Here is a 10,820-nt window from a genome sequence, read left to right on the forward strand (position 1 = left end):
TCTGGGCAATCTATTTTTGTAAGTATTCATCCATTTCACTTGGATTGTCAGGTTCATTGACAGACAATTGGGCAAAATAGATCCCAATTATTGCTTTAATTTCCTCTTCATTGATGGTAAGCTTATCCTTTTCATTTTTGATACTGGTAATTTGGTTTTCTTTCCTTGAAAAAAAAGTGTATTTCTCTAAAGGTGTATCATACCTAACTTTTCTAAAATTCTATTCACCTTAACTTCTTTGTTGTTTATTTTGTGGGTAGATTTATTTGGTTCTAGAAGAGGGAGGTTGGGATCCTCCACTAGTACAGTTTTCTTCTTGCAACTCATTTAACTTCTCTAAGAATTTGGATGCTATACCACTTTGTGTTGTGTGGGACGGGTGCAAACCCCCTTTCCCACATTAACTAATCAGAGATAGCATTAGGTACAAAGAGAAAGCATTTATTTAGTCCCTGCAGAGAGAGGCCTAAGCACACCTGGTTCCCAACATGCGCTCGTGAACCTGGCCAGCTTCTCCCTTGTCCTGGATTTAAAAGGGAAAAGACCTAAGCTTTTTCATTGGATAGACTAAACGGATATAACCATCCTTGACCAATATTGTCTGCTTCCTGTGACTCATGTCACTTCCTGTGGATGGCACTTCTTGAGGGTCTGATGTTTAAAAATCATGTGACTCCCTGCAACCCAGAGTTCAAGATCTGGCAATAGGGATCATGTGACTTAGTTTCAAAACTGAGAAAACTTCATCCAGTCAGTCCCATTTAGTAAATATGTTTAATATTGATATTTCTTCATTATCTGAGAGTCTTTAGTAAGATATAGATTTTTTTTCCTTATCTCTTTTAATTAGACCTATTTTTGCTTTTGCTTGATCTGAGATCAAGTTTGCTATCCCTGCTTTTTTTAACTTTAGCTGGTGCATGGTAGATTCTGCTCCAGCCTTTTACCTCTACTCTGTATGTATTGCTGTGTTTCAAATGTGTTTCTTATAAACAATATATTGTAGGATTCTGGCTTTTAATCCAGTCTGCTATCAGCTTCTATTTAGGAGAGAGTTCATTCCATTCACATTCACAGTTAAGATTACTAATTCTATATTTCCTGCTATCTATTTTTCCCAGATTACATTTTTCTCTCTTCTTTCCCTCTTTCTCCCAGTGAATACACTGCTTATGACCACTACTTTTCCCAGTCTACCCTCCCTTTTTTCCACCTTTTTATTTTTTTCCTTTTTACTTCTCCCCTCCCTTCTATTAGCTTCTCTCTTTCCTTTCCTCTTTCTCCTCCTATTACTGTATAGGATGAGTATTAAGAACCATGACATCAGGGAGGTGATGACATGACACGTAAGTAAGTAAGTTGGAGTGTGCGGAGTCATCTGCTTCCTTTCCCCTCCAGAGCCATCTGGGTGCTGTGGCAAGATGTGAATCAGGGCAGCTGGAGTTGGCCCAGATGCAGTAGGAGACTGTGGCCTTGATAAGGGGAGCCTGAAACTGAAGAGGAACCCCGAAACTTTCTCAAAGAGAAAGTGTCCTTGAATCAGGATTCAAATCCAGGGCCTCAGTAAAGGACACCACCTGAGGGAAACAGGATAAACAGCTTCATTCTGTTATCCTGAGAGAGAGTACCAACCCCATTGATAACACAACTGATTAAGTTCTCTATAGAGGTAAAGATTAGTCCACAGACACATTCTCTATTCAAGTGGAATAGAGAATAGCCCAATTTCAGGTGTCCCAAGCTCTAGGATCTGCCCATAAAACTAAGTACCACCAACAAACCCTAAGCATTAGAGTTGCTAGCCCATCACACTATTCTTTGTGACACAGAAGTAGACCTGCAAAACTAGTCTCCATAATGTTGTAAAATGCTTTAGGAAGAGTTTGGGGGTCATTTGATTAATAAGAAAATAGGTGGTTATAAGAAGAGAAGCACTTCTTGGGGACTTCTCTGCTTCTAGGCAAAATGGCCTTGGGACCATGGGAATATTAGTGGCAAGGACTTTGTCTGGCAGCTTGAGTGCCATAAATCTGGAATGGAGTGAGGATATAAGTGTCACATGGTGTTAGTGGTGCTGTAGTGAAGAGGTTCATCTGAGCCTCTGGGACCTGGCGGAGGCTTCAGGTATTTACTTGAGAATCACTGCCCTTTCTTCCAGCTCTTATCACAATGCAGAAGAACCTGCTAGCCCAGTTTTCTCAGGGTCTGTCAACATTAATAAATAATGAAGTCATGATGTGCCCATGTCACCAGTCAGAATGAACATTTCTTCCAGATGCCACAAAGGAGGAAGTGAGAGTTGCTTTAAGAACAGATTTACTCATTCTCCCTGTATGGCTTTTATCCTTGTCTTCCTTTCCTTTCTAGAGAAATCTACTGCTGGAAAACTTTTTTTTTCCTTCCTTCCCAATATTTCCAACTTGATCTTTTATAAGTTGCAACTTTTTCTTGTGCACAACTTTTTCTTGTTAAAATAGTGGCTCTGCATCAAATGTGGACTCACACTGTGTTGTGAGATGAGCTATTTACTGGAAAGCACTTATGTTCTATGAGAAAGAGAGAGGGAAAGGAAGAAGTGGGGAAGAAAGAAAGCAAAAAAGGAGAGGGAGGAAGGGAGAGAGGATGGATGAAGATGAGAATGTTTGATATGGGACTTTTAGGAAGAAGTATTCCAGATTTCTCTTTTATTGTCAGAAAACAGCTATTGGTTCTCTTTTTTGGAATAAATTTCATAAAAAAAGTCTTGAATTGGTCTTTTTTGAAGATCATAAAGACTTAGAAACACAGCCTCCATTTCTTAAATTTGTAACAATATACAAACCACTGGAGGACCACCCTTACACAGAAGATATATGTACTTAACTTCACCAAGCTACCTCAAATCTACATGATAGTCCCAAGAAAACCTGTCGTTCCCAAAACTTGAGGCAGGATCCAAGAGGACCTAATGTTTAGGGGTAGCACTACTTTTCGTATTCGAAAGGGGGAAAGAAAACCAATTTCAGGTAAGAAAACTCCATGCACTTTTTAAAAATTAAATTTAATAATTTTTTTCAATGAACAAACATTTATTTTCTTTCCCTTCCCACTTCCCTTACCCAAAATGGGTTAGTGAGGTGGAGCAAAACTTTGTAATAAATATGAATGATAGGCAAAACAAATACTCACTTTGGTCATATGCAAAAATACGTCCCATTCCACATTTTGACTATCACCTCTTGTCAGGTGACTACCCTGGTTATGAGTAAACTAGATGAAAATGTACAGAGAAATTAAGAGGATTCTTTGCATGAAGACTACCTGTCTTATTCCAGCAGCCTTTTGTTTGTTTTGTCTTGAAGTTCTTTTGTCCTTCTGAGGAAAAAGGCCTAATTTGCTCAGACCAACCTTGCAGCTTATAGTTTGACTTCTAGGAAGGTTATCTCACTCTCCTTTCATTCCCCTCTAAACCTTCTGCAATCTGGCTTACTCAACTGTCCTTTCCAAAGTTATTAGTGATTTCTTCATCACCAAATCTAATGATTTTTTCTCAGTCTTCATCTTTCCCCACTTCTTTGCAGCACTTTATACTATTGACCACTTTTTCCTGGATGCTCTCTCCCCTCTAGGATTTGTGATAGTTTTCTTCTGCTTTTCTTTCAACCTGTCTGATACAGTTTCCTTTGCAGAATCTTCTTCCATGTTAAAGCCAGTCTCATGTTATAGCTTGTCTCCTCTTCCCCACTTCTCCCTATCCCCCATACTATCTCATTTGGTGATATTCCATGATCAGGTCCCATGGATTTAATTGTCATCTCAATGAAGATGATTCTCAGGCCTATATATCTAGCTTTAGCTCTCTCCTCAGGTCCATTTTGGCATATCCAACTACCTTGTGGCTATTTTGATTGGATAACAGTTCAACATGTCCAAAAAAACTTTCATTATTTTCTCCTTCCCTTCCCAACTTTCCTATAATTTTCAGAGTTCCTTGACTTGAAGTCTCAGTGTCTTGAACATTTTGCTGTCCCTACACAAGCAGCTGTTGACAGGTCTTATCACTGATACCTTCTCAGTATCTCTCAGCTGCTTCTTTCTTTCTCCTCATAGCCACCAGCCTCGTTTGGACCCTCATTGCCTCTCCTCTGGACTACTGTTAATAGCCTTCAAACTGGCCCCAAGTTGTAGACTCCAACCTTCCTCCAACTTTCCTGCTTATTGAGACCCATTAAATCCCTTTTTGCTCCAGCCCTGTGTTTGGCTAGTTTAAAGCTTCTTCGTAATATGACTGCTTCCTCCCTGTCCAACCTTATTACACTTTGCTCCCCTCCATAACCTTTTGTGACCCAACACTGGCCTGCTTGCTGTTCCTCACACAGAATGCTCTTCCTGTCTTCCAGACTCTGTCTTTTCACTCCATGTTCAGAATGCTCTCCCATTTCCCTTCCATTTCTTAGCTTCCTTCAACACTCCGCTGAAATCTTACCTTTTCCAGAAGACCTTTCCAAGCTTCTCTAACTGCTAGTACCTTCTGTCGGCAATCTTCATTTACTCTCTATATTTTTATGTACCTAGTTATGTACATTTTTCCTACTTTTGAATATTAGCTTCTTCACGACAGAGGCTAATTTTTTTCTTTTTTTCTGTAGGTTGCGACTCCCATGGGGTCTTATAACTAAATATGGGGGTCATGAAAGAATTGGCAACAGTAAAAGGGTTCAGAACTTTACAGCCAAAAAGTAATTAAAAATCAAATGCATAATGAATTTGAGTATTTGTGTCTGTGTTTGCCCATGCTGCATCATGCAAGTTTTGATTATGAACACTGGGTACTTTGTGCTGCACATGTATGAATACTTACAGAAACACCTCAGCTCAGATTTTACAGGGGGTCATTTGGGGGCAAAAATGGATAACAAGTGCAAAAAAATTTGAGAAAACCTGCTCTAGAATATGTTGCTCTCTCCTTTTTTCAGAATCCTTTAATGCTTGAAATATGATAGTAGGCCTTAAAGAATGCTTGTTGACTGATTCTTAATTATATTCCATCCTTGCCTCTGTTTTAACATGGTCCCAATTTATTATATGTTAATTACCACAAGACATTTGACTTGACTTGATAAAGGGAAATGGTTTCAAAGGCCTCCCTCCCACAAGTACTCTCTCAATTTTCCTTGACAAGTGCAATCACAGAGAATTCTTTTCGAGGATCTCTGATTGTTAACATCAGGAAAGGCATAAAACAGATGTTTGTCACTGGCATGGAATATGTCTTACCCAGAGTCCAAATCAGAGATATATGCTGGTATATTAAACTGCAATATTTTAGAAAATAAATCAAAATTACTTATTGGGCCAGAGAGGAAGTTTTATGGGTCAGATAGATTAACAAAAGAAAAAGTATAGGTTAAAAAAAAAAAAAAAACTATGTATGTACTTTTAATGGTTCTAACTATGCCCCAGGAGAAAGATCATAAAAGGCAATCTTTGGAGGATGCTCCCTGTCCCTAAAAATTCAAGATCCATAGGTAGCTTGGTGGGCTTAGGCTTGGATGACTTCTAAAGTAGCAGTAATTACAGCTTTCATTGAGGAAGTATTAGAAAAGGAGGCATGGTATTGAGGAGTCACCACTGGGTAGCCTGCTTCTTCAGGTCCTTGGGAGGATCCTCAGGAGAACCTGTGGAAGGCATCGACATTCCAGACGGGTCAAAGTGTATCTCCCCAACTCTCTTTTAAGCTCCTTGAGAAGCGAGAATTACCCACAGGGGCATAAATAAGCATTTGCTGAATTTTGGTATCCTCTACTGCATTATAGCACAGCACTGCAAACTTCTGCCTTTGTTTTAGTTGTGCCCAACTCTTTGTGAGCCCATTTGGGGTTTTCTTGGCAAAGACTCTGGTTCTGCCATTTCCTTCTCTAGCTCATTTTACAGATGAGGAAACTGAAGCAAATAGGGTGAACGATTTGTCCAGGGTCACACAGCTTGTGTCTGAATTCAGGAAGATGAGTCTTCTTGACTCCACTGGCACTCTTATCTACTTAGCTGCCCCAGTGGGAAACACAGCATGTATTAGTTTATTTTCTTTGAGCCTAAGGAAATATATGTGACCCTAATGATTTCAAGTGATGTGTAATTGCCACTATTAGAGATTTGTTGTTGAATGCCAAGACCTATTATTGATATAGGGCTGTAACTTAGTGAGTAGCATATAACCTCCTGCTCCAGACCATTAAGGCCCTTCACAACTCATCCTGGTCAGCCTTTCTAAACCCATTACATACCTTATATCTGAGCCACAGGTGCACCCTCCTATCTCTTTGCTCCCAGCATCTCTCGCACTTGGAATGGATTTTTCTCCTCTCCTATATTAACTCTCCTCTGTTTACTCAAGTTTCCCCAAGGCCTGTTACTGGCGTTGTTTTTCCTGAAGTCTGTCTTGGCCTTTAAGGTTAAAGTGGGCTCTTCTCTCACATTTTTTTATCATCAGTTTACTTGGACTTATTCTTTGTACTCTTCTCTTGTTCCCTGCCATCATAATTTTTGTGTACTTGTATATTGTCAGGTAATAAACTTCTTGAGAGCAAGAGCTGTATCTGAATCTCTCTTTGAATTTCTAGTGTCTTGCTTTTAGCAAGTGCCTGATAAATGTCCATCTTTTGAATTATCCATGTTGTTAGGTTATCGTCAGGATCATCAGAATATGAATGTTTTTAGAAAGTTTTAAGCCCTATCAGACACGTGGCATTTACTATCATCATCAATAATAGTCATCCTCTTAGGGTTTGACACAACCCTAATCATGTTGGAGCATGACCCTACCACATTAGCGGCAGAGAGAGTAACAGGACATGGGACAGGATGAGGCACTCTAGTCCATTGCTGGCCTTGAACTAGCAAGCTAAAGTATGTTGAAGTTTACTTACAGTATGTTTGGTGTCATTGCAGAAGAGAACACTGGCAATTACTGACTAATTTGAAGACTACCGTGGAGGGTTTGGTGTCATCCAACAATCCTAATGTCTGGTCCAAATATGGAGGCTTGGAGCGACTTTGCAGAGATATGAAGGGCATCCTTTACCATGGGCTCATCCATGACCAGGTACGCCAAGACCCTTCTTGTTTATGAGCTACACAGAAGTAGTCATTGGGAAGAAGGGAAAATGAGTTACGTTATAGGTGAGTTGGGAGAAAATGGCCAAATAAGTCAGTGAATCTGGGTACCAAGAAATTAGTTAATTATGTCCAGGAGGTCCTTCAGTTTAAAGCTATATTTTTTTTTCCCTTAAAAATATATAGCAATGAGATTTCTACAATAAAAGTACAAAACAAAAATATGGTAGAGTTGGCCCTTGACTTGAACAGAATCCTGATTAGATTATGGTTGTATCCAATTTGGAAAAAATTTTCCCTAAACTGAATGATAAGCTGATTAAATCTTATTTGAGAATGCCTTCTTATCTTAGAATTTTAGATTCTTTCCTTGATTCTTAGTCAATTAGAATCTTGAATTTCTTCCCCAAATTGAGGTACCTACATTGTCTTTCAGATAGTAAAAGGAAAAATTAGTTGTGTGAATTGTTGGCATTTCTTCTGTCAAGGCAGCCAGAGTACAGACTGAAAATGCTGTAAAGAGAGGCCAAGTGGTTGCTCTGGAGATTACCCTCAGAGAGTTCTTAGAAATGTTATTGGGTCCTTTTGCATAGTTACAATATAGTTTAACTTTCCAAGGAGCTTTTCTTTTTTGTTGTTGTTGTTTAATTTTTATTTTCAAAACATGCATGGATAATTTTTCAACATTAATCCTTGCAAAAATCTTCACTTCCAATTTCCTCCCCTCCCCCCCCCGATGGCAAGTATATGTTAAACATGGTAGAAATATATGTTAAATCCAATATATGCATACATATACATATACAATTTTCTTGCTGTACAAGAAAAATCAAACAGGAAAAAAAAATGAGAAAGAAAACGAAATGCAAGCAAACAACAACAAAAAAAGTGAGAATGTTATGTTGTGATCTACACTCAATTCCCGCAGTCCTCTCTCTGCATATAGATGGCTCTCTTCGTCATTAAGATCATTGAAACTGGTTTAAATCATCTCATTGCTGAACAGAGCCACATCGATCAGAATTAATCAATATATAATCTTGTTGTTGCCATGTACAATGATCTCAAGGAACTTTTCTTTATTGCTTTATCAATTTTCAATTGATTTTTGGAGAAAATTTTTCAGTTTCACTGTTTTCCCCTAAGGATAAACTATCACACCAAGTTCATTTTCTTTTATTCACACCTCAAATTTTGAAGTTAGATAATATATAGTGATTTCTCTATCATGCTTTGCAGAAAACCTTGTTTATATACCATTCTTCTCAGGCGGACCAGTCCTAGGCAAAATTTGTAAAGTGAAAGGGAGACCCCAGGGAGACCCCAAGATGAAATGGATAGAGGCCTGAGAGGAGAATCTGTATTCAAATCACTGAATCTCTCAGTGCCCAAACAACTCAATAAGACTTTTAAGTTGTTGAACAGATATAAATTTACATTGAGGGAGAAAGTTTCCTCACTTCCCTAATACCAATAAAATCCCAAGTCCAGAACTGAGAACAAAGTACACCCTATTCCTCTCCTTACACAGATATCCCCCGTATCCTTCTAAGAAATAGCTGTCTTTGATGTCCTCCTATTTCTTCAGATTCTTCTTTCTCTTTTTTCCCAACCTCCATCTTCACTCTAAAACATAATGGTTTTATATTGTTATCTGCTATCTATCCCACTGAGAGTGGGCCTGCACTCTTCTCTATTAAAACTTGTTAACTATCATTTATTTATTTACTTATTTTTTTGTTTTTGTTTAAAAAATTTTTAATAGTATTTAATTTTTCCAAATACATGCAAAGATAATTTTCTTTTTTTTAAATAATAGCTTTTTATTTTTCCAGATATTTGCAAAGGTAGTTCTAAACATTCGCTTTCACAAAACCATGTGTTCCAAATTTTTTTTCCTCTTTTCCCACTTCCCTAGATAGCAAGTAATCCAATATAGGTTAAACATGTGCAATTCTTGTAAACATATCTCCATATTTATCATGTTGAACAATAAAAATCAGTTAAAAGAGAAAAGGGGGGAAAAAACCATGAGAAAGAAAAAAACCAACAACAACAAATTAAAAGGTGAAAATACTACACTTTGATCCACATTCAGTCTCCATAGTTCTCTCTCTGGATAAAATGGCATTTTCCATCACAATTCTATTAGATTTGCCTTGAATCACCTCATAGTTGAAAAGAGCCACAGTTGATCATCACATAATCTTGTTGTTGCTGTGTACAATGTTCTCTTGGTTTTCTTCACTTCATTTAGCCTAAGTTCATGTAAGTCTCTCCAGGCAAGGATAATTTTCACCATTTACCTTTGCAAAACTTTGTGTTCCAAATCTTTCTCCCTCTCCCACCTTCCGAAGACAAGCAATCCAATATAGCTTAAACATATGTAATTCTCGTGAATATATCTCTATACTTGTCATGTTACACAAGAAAAATCAGCTCAAAAGGGAAAAAAACACAAGAAAGAAAAAAAAAAACCAAGCAAACAAACACCACCACCAACAAAAAAAGATGGAAATACTATGCTTTGATCCACATTCAGTCTCCATAGTTCTCTCTTTGGATGCAAATGACTATCACAAATTTATTGGGATTGCCTTGAATCATTGTTGAAAAGAGCCAAATGATCTGACCATCACATAATCTTGTTGTTGCTGTATACAATTGTTCTCTTGGTTCTACTCACTTTACTTGGCATCTGTTAAAGTCTTTCTAGGCTTTTCTGAAATCATCCTGATCATCATTTCTTATAGATCAATAATATTCTGTTACATCATATACCGTAATTTATTCAGCCATTCCCCACTCAATTTTCTTATTCCCCACTCAATTTTCATTAACTATCATTTTTTAAAAGATCAGTTGAAACAATTTGCATTTTAGGTCTTTTAACTTCCAGGGTTCTTTGCATTTTAATTAGTAGCAGAACTTTGGAAACACGTGGGTGGCTTTCTAATGGTTGAATTTCAAAGAAAAGCATCAGTAGATAAGTGAAATATTTAGGACTAGAGAGCATAGAAATTAAAATGCTTTGTGTAAACCCCTCAGAACATATTGTTGCAGTTAAATGATGGATTTTCTGACTTTTCACTACCATCATGTGAAAACATAATATTTATCTCCTAACTTCACAGATAGGCAAATAGAGGCTAGAGAGAGAGAGGAATCAATCTTAGGTGTTTCTCTGCGATTCTTGAACTAAACAACTTCCATAGGTGCTATAAACTCTCTCTATAAACTACCTCTCAAAAAACATTTTAAGTGGTTGCTGTGATTATCATGAAATCTTGAGATATACCATGTTGCTTTTCACTTCACAATTTTATTTAGGACAGGTTTTCCTTAAGAACAAGGGGCCCTAGACTACACAGCACAGGTAAAAGTCTGGAAGGGCCAGACTTCAGACATGATCTAGCTCAGTGAATTCATTGCAGGTAAGTAAACTGAGGCTCAGAGAGATTAAGTGGAGTGTTTGAGATCACACAGTGACCTTGGCTAGAGCCAGAATTGGCATTTGACCTAGATCTTTTGATTCAGATTCTGTGTTTCACTATTGAGAGTCAATAATGTAGGGGCAGCCAGGTGGCACAGTGGATAGAGCACCAGCCCTGAAGTCTGAGTTCAAATCTGGTCCCAGCCACTTAACACTTCCTAGCTGTCTAACTTTGGGCAAGTCACTTAGCCCCAATTGCCTCAGCCAAAAAAGAGAGAGAGAGAGAGAGAGAGAG

At 38.0% G+C, this 10,820-nt stretch overlaps 1 protein-coding gene across 6 annotated transcripts in view; it reads left to right on the plus strand.

The window, feature by feature from the left end:
- The window catches only part of RUBCN (rubicon autophagy regulator), a 71,506-nt gene that overhangs the window by 29,606 nt on the left and 31,080 nt on the right, over positions 1 to 10,820 (plus strand). For all 6 annotated transcript variants that reach the window (XM_051985502.1, XM_051985503.1, XM_051985504.1 and 3 more), the window contains one exon: positions 6,928 to 7,081. In XM_051985502.1, the coding sequence (XP_051841462.1) occupies positions 7,043 to 7,081 (39 nt within the window). In that variant the 5' untranslated portion in view covers positions 6,928 to 7,042. The remainder of the gene's footprint in view (positions 1 to 6,927; positions 7,082 to 10,820) is intronic.

The sequence above is a fragment of the Antechinus flavipes genome, chromosome 3 (genome assembly GCF_016432865.1).
Source record: "Antechinus flavipes isolate AdamAnt ecotype Samford, QLD, Australia chromosome 3, AdamAnt_v2, whole genome shotgun sequence".
NCBI lineage: Eukaryota > Metazoa > Chordata > Mammalia > Dasyuromorphia > Dasyuridae > Antechinus > Antechinus flavipes.